Source organism: Artibeus jamaicensis, unplaced genomic scaffold (assembly GCF_021234435.1).
Source record: "Artibeus jamaicensis isolate MK-2021 breed Jamaican fruit bat unplaced genomic scaffold, CSHL_Jam_final contig_700, whole genome shotgun sequence".
Lineage (NCBI taxonomy): Eukaryota > Metazoa > Chordata > Mammalia > Chiroptera > Phyllostomidae > Artibeus > Artibeus jamaicensis.
The window spans coordinates 14,818,045-14,836,825 of record NW_026521930.1 but is presented as its reverse complement, the minus strand read 5'-3'; the positions used below and the strand labels follow the sequence as shown (position 1 = coordinate 14,836,825).

General features: G+C 41.4%; 1 protein-coding gene across 7 annotated transcripts in view; it reads right to left on the bottom strand.

Annotated features, from left to right (window-relative positions):
- RBFOX1 (RNA binding fox-1 homolog 1) overlaps positions 1-18,781 on the bottom strand; it is a 1,505,061-nt gene that overhangs the window by 174,577 nt on the left and 1,311,703 nt on the right. For all 7 annotated transcript variants that reach the window (XM_053671753.1, XM_053671755.1, XM_053671757.1 and 4 more), the window contains one exon: positions 4,450-4,692. In XM_053671753.1, the coding sequence (XP_053527728.1) occupies positions 4,450-4,692 (243 nt within the window). The remainder of the gene's footprint in view (positions 1-4,449; positions 4,693-18,781) is intronic.

Below are 18,781 nucleotides of genomic sequence, written 5' to 3'. Positions count from 1 at the left end.
GATGTGGTGCTCCAGTGAAAGTAGTTGAGGATTAAGAAGTTGGTTCCTTAAACAGCTCTTCTCTCTGTCAATAGAGCCCAGAGCTTGGGGAATGAGCTCTGAGACCTACATTATTTCTCCTATCAGATCTCAGAGCAGGTGGGAGACTTTTAAACAGACGGTAGAGGTGTTAAAAATAGAAGGTAAGTTGCTATTGGAGATATGCGGAGAACTCACCACTTGCAAATCTCTAATTATAATATGTCAAAAGTAAAATACCTTGTCAGGAGCAGTATCTAATATAATACAGTATTGGCTCTGTCAGCACAGTGATCCATGATGTGTTTGGAAGCCTACATTAAATAGACATTCAGCAGCAAAATGTCCTGCAGAGACTCATCTCAGCCCTTGGAGAACTGAAAGGATGACCTGCTAAGTCTTTGCTGTCTGTACTTGCCTCAGCTCTGGTTGGGGGTTCTGGGTGCATCCTGCTTCCCTTTTACAGATTCTGTACTTTATGTTAAATCATGTGCATATTTTAGAAGTTCTTGGAGCCTAGCAGATGGATGGATCTTTTCTCTTACCCTAAACTACTCAGCTTCTCAAAAAAATTATGGCCTACACAGTGCCCTCAGATTGGCATTAAGCACTGTGCCTCTGTGCTGAAGAACAGTTAGAGTTATTCCAGATTCAACAGTAACCTACAGGGAACAACTTAGGTGTGCTAATACAGGGGTATGTCTTTCCAGGGTGGGAGAACCATGGGTCAGAACCCACTCCGAAGTTAAATTCCTTCCTTGGGAAATGCAGAGCCTGCAGGGAGAGAAGGTGCCCTTGGAAACCGTGAGAATGCAGAGACAATTCAAAGCAAGCTTCCCGTCAACCATGTTCTGCACAGTCAGGTCAGGAAAGCACAACTCAGAAGTAGGTCACATGTAGCAGAAGTGTCTTCCTTTTTGGTCAAAGGGTAGAAAAATATACACACATAATTCTTTGCAGCAGAAGATAAGATGGCCACTTTTTTCATCCTCAGGCTCAGCTACAAAACCACCTGCTTCAGCTTATAATGGCTCTTTTTCCTTTAAAACTTCCTGTAAGAGTATGAACCACCAAACATTGCTAAAGAGGATAAAGTAACCTGCTAATCAGCCCCACCACAAATTCACACACTTCAAACTCAGAGAGGTACTCGTGGCTATTCAAATACCATAGGCATTGCCTGAGCCAGATTCCTGGGTTGTTTGCCCAGTTTCAGAAATCATTCTATTGTTTCCATGCTCTAGAACTTGTCACATTACAATAATTAACAGAACACATGTCCTCTTATCTCTGGTGGCCCAGGAGCATTCCGAGAGAAGAGAGCTGTCTGCTCACTGCAGTGCCGGGGGCACTGTGGACAGCACCGTGCTATTTAAATTTAATTGTATTGATCTCTAAAGAGTTCTTTTTGTGAGAGAAGGATGTTGAGTATGTCAACTCCCCAGATGGATTGAAATTTCCTTTAAGGTAGGCTTCATTAACCCTTTCTTTTAAACTCTCATTTTGTAACTCTTCTGGCTTAAACTCTTTTCAATGTCTTCCCATGACTCCTGACATAGAATGCTATCCCTTGTTGAACACAGCAGGCCTGTGGGATCTGAACCCTGCTGATTGCTTCCATTTCATCCTTTGTCACTGCACCCCCAAACCCTCTCCATGTGCCCTAGATATACTGGCCTCTTTTTAGTTCTTTGAATGAGTCAAGGTCATGACTATTGACCTTGTGATTCTTTCTGCCTGAAAATCTTTGTCTTCTCACCTTAAATATCATCTCCTTGAAGAAAGGTACCTACACTACTCATCTGCAGGCAGCACCTCTGCTCTTTTTTATTCTCCCAAAGTGTCTGTCTTTTTCTTAAGAGCATGGATCGTAATTTGTGCTTATATAGCTCTTTGATCACTACACCTTCACTCTGCCTTTCACACCAAATTACAGAAGGGAAAGGACAATTTCTGTTTGATTCAACCACATTACCTAGTATGAGTCCTGGCTCTGGTGAAGGTTTAACAAATATTTGTGAATGAAGGAGTGAAGGAGATATCTGTGTGACTGAAGAAATTAGTACATCTTCCAAAGCACAAGTATAGTTGATACATGTTGAGGCTTAATAAAGAATGTCCTTTTTCAGTCCTAAAAGAACCTCTTGGAACCCTACCACCTTGATTGTCACAAAATAACAAACAAGCAAATAAACAACAACTCCATCACTACCATCTGGTAGTCAACAGAGTACAGACACCTGCAAAATCAGCAAGCACATTTAATAAATTCACCCCTAAGTTACAGCAGCGGCTACACACAAAAAGGCAGGAGCAGCACTATTTACAAGAGCCAAAGGTGGAAACAACCCAAGTGCACTGAATGAATGGATAAATGAATGGTTTATCCATACAATGGAATAGTATTCAGTTATAAAAAGGAATGAAGTGCTGATATATTTTACAATGTGCATGAACCTCCAAAATATTCTATTATTGGAAAGATGATAGACACAAAGTTTTACATATATATATACACACACATATATATATATATGATTTTATTTTTATGAAAAATCCTGAATAACAAATTTATATAGACTGATAGCAGATTAGTGTTTGCCAGGAACTAGGGGAAGGTACAATGGAGAGTGTCTGCCTAATGGGCATAGAATTTCCTTTGGGTGATAAAAATATGCTTGATCATTGCACTACACAGTGAATGTACTTAATGCCACTGAATTATAGACATTAAAGTGGTTAGAATGGTAACTTTTATGTTTTGTACAACAATAAAATAGGGGGAAGCAATGGAAAATTTTCTAATATATTATTTGTTTAAATTCTCTAAATGTAACCTCCAGGTTAGGTACCAGGTAACAAAGTTAGTCATCTATTGCTTTTAGTTATAAGAAAGATATGCTTTAAAACAAGAAACTTCTTAGCTCTGCCTGGGTAGCTCAGTTTGTTAGAGGACCACCTGATACGTCAGGGTTGCCAGTTCAGTCCCTGGTCAGGATACAAATAAGAATCAACCAATGACTGCATAATATATGTGGAACAACAAAATTGGTATTTCTCTCTCTCCTCTCTCTCTCTTTCTCCTTCCCTTCCTCTCTCTCTAAAATCAATCAATCAATCAATAATTTAAAAAATAAACTCCTTTAAAAATATTGGATTTTCAGAGGCCCAGAGGCAGAAGAAAAAGGCACAATTGCCTTGCATTTAGAAAACATTCTAGACTAGAGGCTTGGTGAACCCAAACTTCTAAAGAACTCTGTATAACAAGGTTTCACAAATGTACATACACATCTTCTGGTATACATGGTTATCTTAGGTGATGCACAAAGTTTCTTTTCTTTTCTTTTTTACTTTGAAGAAGTCCAATTTATCAGTTGTTTTTCTTTTATGGACCATACTTTCAATGTCCTATTTAAGAAATCTTTGTGTAACTCAAGGTCATGGGAGTTTTTGAAATTATTTTAAGATTTTATTTATTTATTTTTAAAGAGATGGGAAGGGAGAGAAACAGAGAAGGGGAGAAACATCAGTGTGTGAGAGATACATATTCACCGGTTGCCTCTCCCACACCCCCAGTGGGGGACCTGACCTGCAACCCAGGCAAGTGCCCTGACTGGAAATTGAACCAGCAACCCTTTGGTTCACATGACAGCACTTTTGTTTAGGATTATCTTTGATTAATAACCAATAATATTAGTTTTCATCGATGACAGTGTCACAATGTTTCCTTTTGTGGTTGTTGTTGTTGGCTTATTTTTAACTGATCTGATCCATTCATCTGCAATACAATGTACTCTTTTGGTAGGTACAGCCCTGTCACCACCACCGTCAGAGCTCAGAACACTTTCCCTGCCCGGCAAACCTCTCCCTGCTGCTCCTCTGTGGTCCAGGCCTCCACACACCAGGGCTCAGCAACAAAATGGGAGAAATAGAGACACATACAAAAACAAGGATGGATCTCTGATGCACCAGGCTATGTTAATTAAGGACGGCTGGTGCAGAAATGCAGGCGGCTGCAAATGGACACAAGACTTGTGTCTGGGGTGATGAAAATATTCCAAAATTGGATGGTGGTGATGGTTGCACAACTCTGTAAATATACCAAAAAAAAACTGAATTGTAAAGCTAAAATTGGTGAGTTTTATGGTATGCAAATTATATTTCCACAAAGCCATTTATAAAATGGTTACATAGTGTATGATTACACACACACACACACACACACACACACAGTGTCCGTTTAAATAAGTTAACAGGAGAGGATGTCTATAGACGAGGTGAACTTTACAGAGCTGGGATAGCAAGGTCAGGTTTAGATACTCCTTTGTGGGCAGGACAGCTGGATAGGGGTATGCCCCACTGTCACTGCTGGAATCTTGGGGGCCCTACCTCACCCCTCCCACTCCCACCCTGAGACTGGAGCCCACTTACTGTGGCGGTGCCGGAGACGGTCTGCGCACTGGTGTCCGCTGCGCTCTGCTCCGAGTGAGACTGGGCGGGAGGGTACAGGTTTAACGTGTGCTCGGGGACAGTGCTCTGGCCGGTGTACTCTGGCGCCGGGTGGGGGTGAGGGGCTGTGTATTCCGCGGGGATGCCGTTCTGAGGGGGAGCGAACTGAGCCGAAGCATAAGGCTGAGCCATTGTGTCAGGGGCAGCTGCTGCTTCCTGATTACCCTGAAAAATCACAAAGGTGGAGAGAAGGGAAAAACCGTGAGTGGCCGCCCAGCAGAACCTCTCCCCAGGGCCCACTTTGTGGGTGTCTGAACTTGCTGAGGATCTGAGATGGACGCATCCCAGTTAATCTTCACTAGATGCTCTAAGGAAGTAGTAACCATCATTTCTATAACCCCATTGTACAGATGCAGAAATCAAGGCTGGGAAAAGGTAAGTCTCTTTCCTCAAGTCATCCAGCCCAACAGCCAAAAACTGTGAGGGTCTGTGTTCTACTGAATTGGATTTTTCTGGCAGATTTTCCTTATTTCATTCGTATTTGAGGACGTGTGAGCATGTATTTGTTTCCAGTGACAGCAGAGCCTTGGTTTGATACTTAAAATGCCAAGAAAGATTAAATTGAACATGTTTGTTCTTGAGTAGAGAGACAATTTATCTAAGCATTTGAATTTAATGAAAGTTTTATGTGTCTTGGCTCACATAATGGGAGGGGGGGTCTCTTTAATGACCAGAAGAGAGAGAGAGAGAGAGAGAGAGAGAGAGAGAGAGAGAGAAGACAGAGGATGTTCCTAGAGCTAATATGAAGCAGCCGATGAAAATTCAGGGCCTAATTTGGACAAAGATGGCACTCGGTGATATCCTCAATTTAAGTATCTTTGCAAAGTGCTGGACTTAACTCAGTCTCATTAGTCAATGCTTCCCCCCCCCCCCACCTCCTGCCTTATTTGTTATAAGCATGGAGTATTATATAACAATTCACCCTTCAGATCTAGGCAAAACATGCAGTGTGATAATTACAGCCAAGTCAAAAGAATTTTTAAAAAAATCCCTGAATTCAAATGCTTCCATTTCAGGAAACATCTATCTCTCTCCACCTCCACCCTCACTACCACCCCCACAACTTACTACCCTATACACACACACACACAGCAACAGCAGCAGCAGAAACCGCAATCCACAGGTCTGAATTTTTCATGGTCTCAAGAGATGGGATTGCACGGTCACAAAGAGACAGGAAAGAAAAGAACCTTAGCAATTAAGCACACCAAAGAGCTGCCTCTCCCATTGTCTGTGGTCAATTCCATGTGACTTCAGTCCCCACGTAATGGTAGCAGGGCAGAAATGTCAGAATTGCTCACATCTTCTCCATCCTTGTCACTAATATTCAAGAACCTCTTCGGTTAAAGCAACTTGGGTGTAGCCGAAACATTATGACATAGAGGGTAAAAAGGAGTTTATTCTCAGAGCAGCACACAGAGCTGGTTCATTTGTTTAGAGAGGACCTTAATTAGAATGTTAAATATGACACGTTGGTGAGAACTAAGCTTAGGCTAAGTTTAAAACATTTTACAAGTGAAAACATTCCCATCAGGCCCTGTCCTCCCCCATAGTAATTTCTCCAAATGTCTGTGCCATGGAAGCAGAAATGCACAGCCCTTTCTTTCTTTCTAACACATTTTCACAACATTTGGGGCTGAGCAGAGCCTGTCTGTGCTGTGGTTGGATCACTGAACGTGGAAAGTTAACCCTGTCCATCCCTAGCAAACCCGAGGACATTTATTGTCATTGCCACTCAGTTTTCACTTTTCTTCAAGAAAAATGTTTGGTTTTCTTCTGTGGGGACATGTCCATTCTCAGTCTAGTGCAGATGTAGCTAAGCCCCACCTCCTATGACCATAGCTACAGTCACATTATCTAACCTGACTAATCAAAGCGTTCCACTCACACAGTCATGGGGATTGTGGGTTCATGCACGTCTGTCTAAACCAGTTAGTGAGTTAAGCCCTAGTGACTCTAGTGAGGCTTAATACTGACGCTTTGCTGGAGTTTGGGAAGGAAGTTCTCCTTCAAAGGTCATTGGCGGCTGTAAAAATAATGTCAGCCTGGAGTAGCCAGGAACTGTCCCTTGAAGAGGGCCTGCTTAAAACCAAAGTCAACTCAGAGGCAAACGGAGCCCAGAAACAGAGAAACAGATCAACTGCATCCCAGTGACATTATCTGAAGTCTTGGGTCCAGCTTTACCTGCAGTCAGTAATGCTATTGTTTGTTTTAGTCACATGAATCAGCAATGTCTTATTTTATTTAAGCTAATTTTTCTGTTATTTATAACCAAAGGGGTATTGATTGATTTAAAAAATCCTCTGCTGTTTCTGAGACAACTAACATCCTTTTCTTCTACAGGGCTGTGCATATATATCCTTGTATACAAAAATTCCATATGGATGCTACTTCTGAGAAGCCTCAGAAACTTTAGGACCTGAGAACACTCCAAAGATAAATTCATTGTGACAGATTCTAATTCTGCTTCAAAGTCTGTTTCAACCTGCCTTTTCTTCCCCAGGCTCATCTCTGAATTGAAAGAAAGACCTATGGGAACTCCAGGTGTGGTCTCATAGGGGAGCATAACATGGTCACAGGAGCTATGGTAGAGAGAGATAGTCCCTAAAGACAAAGATTTCTCCCCTCTGCCTTCAGCAACAAACACTTTCAAGGGAATACTGATCACATGGCCTTTCCTTACTGCAGAGCAATCTTAGGAAGAGTGGTTCAGTCCCACAAGCTCCAGCAAAACTACAAGGGTTCTCTGCTAGGATCTGAGCTCTCTCGGTTTGGGAGAAAGAAGGGTCTGCCCTCAGGAAGCCTATGGTCCCTCTGTCCTCCTGACACCATCAAGTCTTCCCATTCATTGCCCCCTCTGCTTGAAAAGTCCTCTACTCCCTTGCTTGGCTAGTCTCTACTTCTCTTTCATATCCCAGATCAAGAGCTCTCTCTTCTAGCAAGCCTTCATTGACACTTAAACCAAACCAGTTGCCCGCTTTCTCTACCTCACTGCAGCCTGTGGCCATACCACACATAATTTCACGTGTTACCACTGCCTGCTTATTTGTCTGTGAGCATCCAAAGGGCAGAAGACTATTCCATTCTCCACTCCATCTCCACTCTATAGAAGCATGCTAGCTGCAAAGTAGGCATTTACAAAAGTTTGCTAAGTGAATGCATGCTTGAGTAATGAGCTATGGGCTCTGCAAAGCTTAATTTGGCAACAGGAGATAGTTGGGGATAGAGAAGGTGAAAAGTTAGCAAATGACTCATGGGAGAAATCTGGCCCATTACTTGTTTTTATAAATAAAGTTTTATTGGGACATAGCCACATTCACTGTGCTATGATAGAAGAGGGGAATACTTTGGACAGTCATGCTATGGCCCCAAAAGCCTAAACTATTTAACTCTCTGGCCCTTTGCAAAAAAATGTTTTGCATACTCTCTGTGGCAGAGTATCACTAAATATGCTGATGCCAAGTTTGGAGCCATGCTTATAGAAATAGGGCAGAAAATAAATCTGGCAATAAAGCATGGAGAGAAAGGGGTACATTCTCTCTGAACAATGGAGGGTGGCTCACCTAGACTTTGCATCATCCATGTTGAGGATGGTGCAAAGGGGTGAATGGGGATCTTTTTCAGAATTTTGTATCCATCACAGTCTCTCTAAAGTGTAGACACACATGCCCACATGCAGGCTTGAAACTCAGCACCAGTAGGCTCAGGACAGGGAAGATGCATGATGGCCTCAGGCTTCTGTGCTCCATCCAAAAGGCATGCCCTTCACTTCACCAGTGTGGTCAGAAAACAAACTGAGTGGTGCCTCCCTTCAGGCCTAGTGGACACCAGACACTGTGTTGGGTGCTTTGCATCGGTTCTTAAACAGAGGTCACTGTTCCTCAGGGGACAGTGGCAATGATTGGAGAGGTTTTTGGTTGTCACAGCTTGGGAGGAGGGTTGGTACTAATGTCTAGAGTGTGGAGACCAGGGATGTTGCTAACACCCTACAATGCACAGGAAAGCCCAATCACCAAGGATTATTCAGTTCTAAGTGTTAATTGTGCAGAGGTCTAGAATCCTTGCCCAGCATGCATTCCATCCAACACCACTTTATCGTTAATTATACTGCAGCCTACAGCTGGTAAATGATTTTGCAAGGTCAAAGCCACAGAGGAAGCCAGGAACTGAACCAAGGCTCATGTTATCCTGTGTCCATTTGGCAGGATTATCACGTGGTAGGAGGTTCATTCCCATTTTTAAGTAAACAAAACTCTCTCTGTCACATGTACATCATGGCCTCAAGACCTGTTTCCACCTAGGGGGGAAGTCAGGTGCTGGGGTATTTAATTCAAAGATGCCAGCATTCAATTAGCCAAATTAAGGTGTTTACTCTAGCCAGTGTTAGAACTCTAGCCTGAATAACTTCTGCCATCTCAAGCCCAAGGCCTTGCTTTAGAACAGGGGTATCAAATTCATTTTTACCAGGGGCCACATCAGCTTTGTGGTTGCCTTCAAAGGGCCGAATATAATTTTAGGACTGTATAAATGTAACTATTCCTTAACTGTTAAGCAAGAGCTTGGTGCTGCCACCAGGTAGAAACAAGGTGCTGGGCCAGATAAAACAAGGTGGGGGGCCAGGTTTGTCCCATGGGCCTTGTGTTTGTCACCTGTGCTTTAGAAGCTCTGAGGCCATCCTAAGAAAAGCAAGGGTCAGCTGGTGGCACCACCAGAACCAAGGACAAAGCACCAACCTCTACCAAACCTTGTGGCATTCTGGTAAATGCAGGGCACTGAGCTCTAGGAACTCTATCTGTGGTCATCAAGGAACCTACAGGTACATTCAGGTCAACAAGGCCCTGGAATGCACGCCTGTTCCTGGAGTTCTCAAACAGATGTTGGCGGGACCCCCCACAGTTCCTTATTAACACCAACAGCAGTTCTAGAGAGACCCTAATTAATATTCCCAACATTTGCACTTTGGGCTAATTGCAGCTAATATTTAATTAAGATCATTGTACTTCCCATGGAAATATTTTTCACCTTCAAATGGCTTCAGAGATACCTTTGTTTCTTCCCTAGTGATGTTCTTGGATTCTTAGTATAGCTCAAATATATTTTCTGGAAAAATACATTCACATTAAGGCACCTTTTCCTCTCTAGGTCAAGGCATATCTTGGGCACATAAACAGGCTCCTGGTTGAAAACTGAAGCCAAGTTCATGTAGGTGACAGTGACGGGCAAAAATTATTTGGAGCATTCTGGCTAGACATTCCCTCATTTGTAGAAGCTTCCTCCTTTCTTTTCCTCCAATGCCAAACACCTACCTTTCCCTAAATAAGAAAACTGATCACAGAGATTCATGCATTTACAGAGTTAAGGTGCTTGTGGGTGTTCTGAGTTGATGCAGAGGATGATTCCAATTTGGACGTATACCTCCCTCCCCCCACTGCATCATCGACCAAGTGCTTCAAGAGGTTTTGCAACCCTAACATCTAATTTTCAGTGCCTGGACTTTCTTGGGTTGCTGCTGAATACACAAAAGACGGGGGCAAGACCTGATATTTTAAAACCCAATAATGCTGCTGAAGAACTAGATAGAAACTTGAAGTAAAGAACATCCTTTAGGGTAAATGTAGAAGAAACTTCCTTGTCCTCATACACCAAACCTCAATCTGAGCAACTCATCCCCAGCCAGATGAATGGGACCCCCTCATTACCCAAGACACCCCAATGGGTAGCTTGTACTCCAGTCACTGAGAACAAATGAATATTAAAACGCAACCAAGTCTGATTCACTAAAGCAACACAAAAAAATGCCATTTCAATTTAAATATTTTACTGAAGCATGAAATAGCCAGGATATTATTGCTATTTTAAGACAAACACCGTAATCTGTCTATTAGCATGGTGTGTCGATTCTGTTGCATGCAGGCATTCAGAGAGCCGTTCAGACGCATAGAGAAAGTCTCTGGTCACTGAAACATCCTGCGCCCTTAATTTTCTCTCCAAGATGGGCTCAGGAGACAGAGTCAGAAAATGAGAGGGATTTTTCCTCCTAGATATCTCTCTTGTCCCATTTATTGCCCTCAGTGGTTTAACACAGTCATTTTGGGAAACTAATAACAGAACAAAGGGTGGCAGGCTATTCGACTTGGCAAAATATTTTGGCTCAGCATCTAATGCAAACCACATTGCAACCGAGAAATAGTCTTTACGTGGCAGAGCACGAAACGAGTTTATTTTGTTCAATATAACTGCCTGAATTTCACTGAGGGGGGAAAGTGGTTGTTTTCATAGCTGCCAAGGTGGACTTTAACAGAACCAAGGATTTTTCTCTGTGTGTGTTTACATGTGTGTATGTTCCCCGGCTTTAATAGTCAAACTTCCTGAACATCTTCTCCCCTTTTGCTTCTGGAATTTATTTGTTCTCAGTCTACATTTTGCCCTGAAAACTGTCTTCTGGCCTAAACACAGCCCTTCTAATGAAGACATGCACAGGAATTGTCCATCCCCCCAAAAGCAGCTGATTGCATCTGTGCCACTCTACACATAGCCAAAGGAAAAGTAGCCACTCCAGCCACCGGACCCCCTCCCGCCGTCCACTAACTCCAACTTGCTGGAGGAAACTATCCATTCTTGGTTGCCCACAGTCTCCAGTCTTGCTGACAGTTTGTTTTACTTTAGTTTAGTGGCTGGTCTGTTTTACTTCTCTGGCAAGAAATTGCGCCTATTCAGAGAAAACCTCCAGTGCCTGAATAAAAGGAGAAGTAAGTTGCATTGTGCCTCTGGGGCACTGAAACAAAGAAGAAAAATGCAAAGTTACGCCATTAACCTGCTAGTTCTAAGACCAGCTCAGTTCCACACATCAAGCAGAAAGCCGACACACATACTCTTGGCTGAAACCCTTTCCTTTCCCCGGCGTGAATCAAGGAGCAGAATACATATACATAGCAGAGAGCAACAGAGACTCAACGCAAGGAGAGACTGCAGCTTAACTCAAACCACAATTGCAAGTGAAAAATAAAATGGGGAAAAAAAAGTACCTGCCGCACCATCCTGCTTGCTTTCTCCTCCATAAACTTAGCAGCTGTTTTAGACCCACACCACAAAGCATCTGCTCAAAGCAAGCCTCGTTACAAGCCAGGGTGTATGCACTGTGCAACGAGTGGATGACTGGGGTGTTGCAGGAGGGGGAGCTGAGGCCTCCTGGCTGACCTCCCCCTCAACATCTGACTGCTCCCCAAACCAACCCCAGATGGGACTCTTTCCACCAGCACGGCCTGGCCCATCAATCACAGTGCTCCTCCTCTGGCTCCTGCTCCGTTTCAGGGTGCACACTGAGCAGATGATTATATAGTGGAGGAAGACACACACACACACACACACACACACACACACACACACACACACACACACACACCAGGCAGCACTAGACTCCATTAATAGCTGTTTAAAAAACATTAGAAATGCTAGCCTATGCATCGCCTGGAGCTGGAATTTTTCATTACTAAACTAAATATATGGTATGCAAAGTTATGAAATCCATGGGGGAGCTTGCTACTATCCTATTTTGTTTTAGATTTTTAAGAGAGAAGATATCAGGATATCACAGGAAGACAGGAGGGATGAAGAAAGAGCTCCAAGTGACAGAGGGATGCGTAGAGGTAAATTTACCAAAATACCCTGAGAACATTACGGATGAATTTATAACCAAGCTGCAAGATTAATTGTCAAGTGGTCTTAACATGCTATAACTAATGATTGATTAGAATATTTGGAAGCCCAGCTCCTCTGCAAACTGGCTGTGTGACCTAGGCAAGTTGTTGCAATTACACGGTGCTCTGGTTTTTGCTTCTGTTTAATGGGAATAATGACAAGCGACTTTGTAGGGTAATCGTGAGGATCAAAATAAAAATTAAATCACAGCAAAGCAAACATACACAGAGATCTGGCTCATAGTATCACTGTACAAACAGATTTCATTACCTTCAACAAAATGGTGGGCAAAATGCAAGACCACCTATGAAATATATAGTTGGGAGAGGCAGCAGGCTCTCAAGAAAGGAACCCGCAGGTGACCAGAAAACCCCAGTGAAACTAAATGCCATGAAGGAAATGCATAGGGTCTTGCTTTCTCCTTATCTTGAACTTTTGTCTCTTCTTAGCTTATTGTTTTTCCTTTTCTCCCAATGAGCAAAAATAAAAACTTGTACAAAAAAATCCCCAGTGATTTCAATGCCAAATGCTGCCTCTTTATTTAAAGCTACAAATACTTCGTTCTTCCTTTATTATTAAAAGTACAACAACCAGAGTGAAATGTCAAAACAATTTCAGGTCTTATTTGGTCATGTCTTTCTTGCTCGTCAAGGGAGAGGTTTCGAGATTCCCATTCACCCTTCCCGAGGACAGCTGCTTATTGCCAAGGTGCCCAACTATGAAAGGAGAGATCTTGCTGCCCTGGAGGGGATGGATGGGGTTTCTGAAGTGATTAAACTTGTAATTAAATTGTGTAACAGAAGAGGAGGTGAGGGCAGAGGAAGCTGCCTGGAAGAATTCAACTTTCTTGCTGGTTTTTTGGTGGTACTAGTTCAAGTAATTCCTGGAAGTTTTTTTTTCCTTTCTTTATTTCTTTCTTTTTAAATTCTAGTTTCCTGGGGTTGGAAAGAAAATCTGGATAAAGGATATTTGTGCCATCCTTTCATTTTCATTTCCAAAAACGCTAAAGTGGGATTAAATAAGCATGCTTTTGGGTTCCTTAAAGGGATGTGCCAGCTCATTCTCAGAGCCCCTCAGACCACAGCCCTTTCCTTGCATGACCTCAGTCCAATGGGGGAACTGGGCAGTCATTCTCATGAGCCATAAGCTTTTTCCTGTCCTTACTGATAACTGAAAAGCCAAAAGTCTGTCTTTCATCCAAAGTATAGGGAACTTATTTTCTCCTAAGAAAGCAAGAAGGACAGACTAAGACAGAAAAATTCCCTGGTGAAGGATGTTCTGAAGAGTAATAGAGAAAATACTGAAACAAATAAACAACCAATACAAACCAAACTTAATAAGACTAATGTTTCACCTGGAAGCACTGGAGAAACACAAGGACATTAGTCCTTAGCCAATGAACTCATCACATCACTTGGGTGTAGTCTTATACAATAATCAGGTAGATGCCCCGATTCCACCCCAGTTCCACAGGCTTAAAATCACTGGGGGTGGGGTTCCAGGCTCTGTGGAAGGGTGCCCCAGGCCATTCTGACACACGATCCTGGGGGAAATTTTTCTGTTTTTCAAACTAGAGGTGTGGTCCCTTGAGATGTAAAACCCATGTAGGGGGTAATTACTCCGGCAATTTTAAAATGAAATAAGTGATACCACACTGAAAAAGAATGGAATAAAATAGTAAGAGAATTGTTTCACGAGACTCTTATGTGGGTGAATTGGGTTGCAATGTAAAATCTTTTATGGATTGCAGTAAAAGAAATAAAATTAAAAATATGATGCTGGGTAATTTTCAGTGTTTATTATCTTATCTTTTGTTAGTGCTGTGACTGTGGAATCAAAGTCAAATGTGGAGCAATTGGCAAGTCATTCACCCTCGGTGTGTCCCAGTTTTCTCATTTATTAATATAAATAATGATACATATTCTTCTTCTCAATGAGTCTCTTGTGATGATTTTGGGAGAAAATCTATAGGAATGGGCTTCATAATCTAAACAGTCCTGTGAGGGTTTATGTCCTATTGTAAATATGAAATTATTAACCCTCCTAGTTCAGCAAAGTGTTCCCTCTGGAGGACATATGGATGCATGGGGAAGGGTATTGGATCCTCATCTACTGTGTGCCAGGTGCAGTGCTGGGCACTTATTCCTCATAACTACCCCTGTGAGCTAGATATTATGGTCCCTTTACTTTTTTTAATTCTTACCTGAGGACATGCTTATTGATTTTCCCTTTTACAGAGATGAGAAGGGATACAGAAAGGGGGAGGGAGAAACACTGATGTGAGAGAAAAACATCAACTGATTGCCTCACATACATGCCTCAACAGGGGACCGAACCCGTAACCTAGGTACGTGCTCTGACTGGGAATTCAACCTGCGATCTTTCAGTTTATGGGACAACACTCTCCCCAAATGAGTAACCTGGAAAGGCCTATGTTCCCTTTCCAAGCACAAAAACTGAAGTTCCAAACATGTGAAAACATATTTTCCACTATAGGAGCTTGTAAATTAGTTAACTGACAGAATCAGAACTTGAACCTAATTTAGTCTCACTGAAGAATTCCTGTCACTGAATCCATACTAAGATAAAGATGGAAATGTTGATTATGATGACAATAATGATGATAAAGATGGAGATGATAATGCTGATGAAGATGATGGTGGTGATAGATGGATATGGAGATGATGATTATGATGGTTGTGGTGGTGATTATGAAGGTGGAGATGATGATGGTGACTGTGATAAGAAAACTTTTCTTGAGTACTAACCTTGAACCCATCATTTCTGTAAGCACTGAGGAAACGAAGTTCAACATAGCAGGTTTGCCTACATCGCCTCATTTAACAAGAGCCCAATGTGGTATACACTGCCATTCCCCTTTCAAGGGATACAGAGTTATTTCCTCATATTCACATAACTGGTAAGTTCAAATTACCCCAATTCATCAAACGCCTAAGCTCTGCATTCTTAAACAGCTGTAGATGGGATCATATCTGGTCTCAGTTAGGTAAAGACACAAACATTTGTTTCGTAACTATACCAGCTTACAGAAAAGCATCTCTTGAACAAAGAACTCTGAAGCTGCTCTGAGTCCGTAATTCACAAAAACAAACTACAAAGATAATAAGAATCCATGTCACAGATTCAAGTGAAAGCAATTTGTTTCATTTCACTTCCCCAGCCTTGACAGGGAAGCAGACAGAGAGGCCAGAAGCCATCTTGCTGTGGCTGACAAACACCAGCCCCAGAAATACAAACCAGCCGAGTGGGTGGAAGGCTTGCAATGACGAGGTGTCATGTTTGCAAAATGTTCCATCCTGATTTTCCATTTGGAGTCACAGAAGGCACTGTAGAGGTTGTTTTTCTCACCTCTTTAAAAGTTGGTGACTATCAAATATTTATGGCACTTTGTGCAAGTCAGGAGCCTTGATGGGGCTGCTTATGAGGTGATATTTCCAAAGGGAAATAAATGTGATTGTCTCTTAAAAAATTAGCAGCCTCTGGAGTGAGTGAAGTTCCCAACCAACACTGTCAGGCACTTAAGAAGATGGGTTTTCTCATCTTGCTCACCACTGTCCCAGGGCTCTGACTTATCCTTTAAAATGATTGTTAAAGTTTAACATTATACACACTTTGATTTTGACATTATATGTATTTTTATATTACGTATATTTTGATGTCTGTCTCCAAGTAGACTGTAAACTCCATGAGGACAGAAACCTCATCTATTTTTCTTGTCAATGTTGCCACAAACATTTCAAATAGTGGCATGCATGTACATACACACACACTTAGAATGTTTCACTGAGTGAAAATAAATTTGCAAGCTAGCCTTATTATCCCTATTAGTATCACGAAATGCCCTGACTCACCCAGCACCTCAGGGAGCTGGGAAACAAGGTGAAACCTGTTGAGAAATTTTCCCTATTGGAGTATCCCAATGTTATATGAAAGGAGTTCTTGTTGGAAAGTCATGCAGCATAGGGCTCCATCTATCTGTATGTGAAACAGCTATCAATGTATTGTTATTTCCTGTTATTAATAAAGAGCCAGAGCAGTTGTTATTGAGTTCATTCTAAGCATCAGCCAGTGCTAGTCACCACATGTATGTATGTGTGTGTGTATATGTTTCCTGTAGAGATGAAGTTAGATTTTGTATTTATATACATATTATTTTTATAAAGTAATTTAAAAATTATTTTAATAAGCTTATTTTTACCCCACCCATTTCCCATAATAGAAGTAAAATGTCTTAAAGCTAGTAAGTGGCAGGTACAGACCTTGAACCCAGGACTTTTTCCAAAGATGAGGTTCTTTCAAGTAAGGTTTGATTGATCTTTTTGTTGGCTAAGATGAGGATGATATTTGTAAGGGTTATGGTAGAACAATTCAATCACAGAATATTTTCTGAGAAATCTCTGAAGTAACCTAGCCAAAGTTGGAGGTTATCAAAAAAAGTATGAGGTCTTGCTCCTGCTATTTCAAAATCCAGAACCTAAGGGTGTTAATGATGTTTATGATGATGATTAGAACACTATTGATAACAATAGTAATATAATTTAAAGGGCTGTCAACATGTGCTTTCCACCACTCAAAATATTTTATAAATGCCAACTCCTTCAATGAACCCTATACTACACAATGAAGACACAATCATTGCTTTCATTTTATACAGGTGGCGGTTGAAAGGATAAGCAAACAATCTGAAATCATCCTAATTGTGCAAGATGAAACTCATATTTGTACCAATCCAATTCTGACCCAAAAGCAAGAAGTTGAAAATAGTTTAGAGGAAGTTCCTTATACCTTCATCCAAGTTACCCAAAGGGTAACATTTTGAATAACTATAGTTTACTGTCAAAACCAGAAATGGACATTGTACAACCATTATTCCAACATTGCTGTGAATATGATGAGGAGTCAGGGCAGTTAAAAGTTCAGCTGTTGTGAGTAATTTGCTCTCAATATAGTTGCCTCATGGCCATTGCCATCTATCCCCGAGTGACAGCTGGTGCTGCCCACCACTGCCCCATATACAGTGGCTTGAAAATAAGGGTAGATGAACTAGTATACAATTGACCAAGCAAACAAATACTAGCAAAAACTGTTCTCATAATGGAAGAAACAGATGCATACTGTTTCAATTATATTTTAGTAAGGACTCTTCACTTCCTGGTAGGGAGGAAACCTTCAATCTTTAGCAGACTTTCACTTTCATAATCTATCTCCTTTCATAGCCAGCTATTTTCTAAAAAAGTGAAAAATGTTCTCACCACCATCACCACCACCACCAGGGTAACATCAATGTCAAATTTATATTCAAGATGAATTTCGATGACTTGTGCCATTGCTAATACTATTACATTTAGCTAGATCCACAAAAGGAAAAGGATGAATTTTATTCCCTTAAAAAGCTTGTTTACAGTTACCCTGCAGATATGATTTGGGATAATATCACTGTTACCTACTCCATCATAGCTATCCAGAGGATTCTCTGCTAGCTTCTAAAATATGAAATTGATAGATTTAATATTAGGCAACTTTTTTTGTAAGAGAGGAGGTCTATACATACAGACAACACCAAGTAGCCTGGAGAGATGCCAGCTCCACTGTGGATGTTGCTGAGTAAAGCATCATACTAAACTTCACCAAGGGTCTGTCACTAGATGTAACAAATTGGGAACATTAAGTCACATTGCTACGAAGAGAATCCTATACTCTTTCCATGGAATGATACAGATAATGAAATGTTCTAGGAAAGGGGAAAGTAAACATTAAAGATACAAATTAGTGCAAGCAGTAGATACCATTATCTTGTACGTGAATGGATTTGGAGTAATTTCATTATGAAAACTGAGTTTTCTACCCATCAGACAGTTTATGTCCCAGTGCCATACATCAACAGTCCTTTTCTTCCTTCTTTTGTCTCTTCTCAAAGCTGGATGTTTAAACAAGCTGAAGCAACCCCACAGCCTTGAGGACACATGACAGAGTTCAGATACAGAAATGACCTACCACCTGCTTAATGAATTTACAGTGGCAAACATTTGAGTGTATTTTCAATTATCCAGTTTCCTCCCATGATTATCATAGGCCTCTTGTAAGATAGTAAACTCCACAAGGGCAGGTACTTAAGCCTGTCCTTCTTTCTCTCATGTAGTTTGTAATCAGGTGTTTGACATGATAAACATCTGTTGGCTTGCATGCACCTCACTTGTAGAAAAATGTCTAATCTGGTCACTGCAACAGGCGAAGATGATAAAATGTGACCTTGTCTTTCATTGTGTGTTGCATAAGTTTTAGCCTCTAATAGTGTGCCAACTAGGGGGGAGAAAGGCTATCATAAAATAAATTATATTTGGACTTGGAGGAAATTAAATTAAGAGAGACTGCCAGAAAGCAAGGGCAATAAACTATTCAAAATAGTCAAGAACTTGATATTCATGTGATTGCTTCAGTGCCTAAGTATCAGACATCTCCCAGATGGCAGGTATTGTGTAAGGTTCAGGGGCTACAGTGGTGCTGAGAATAGATGTAGCCCCGGTACCTCTGAAAG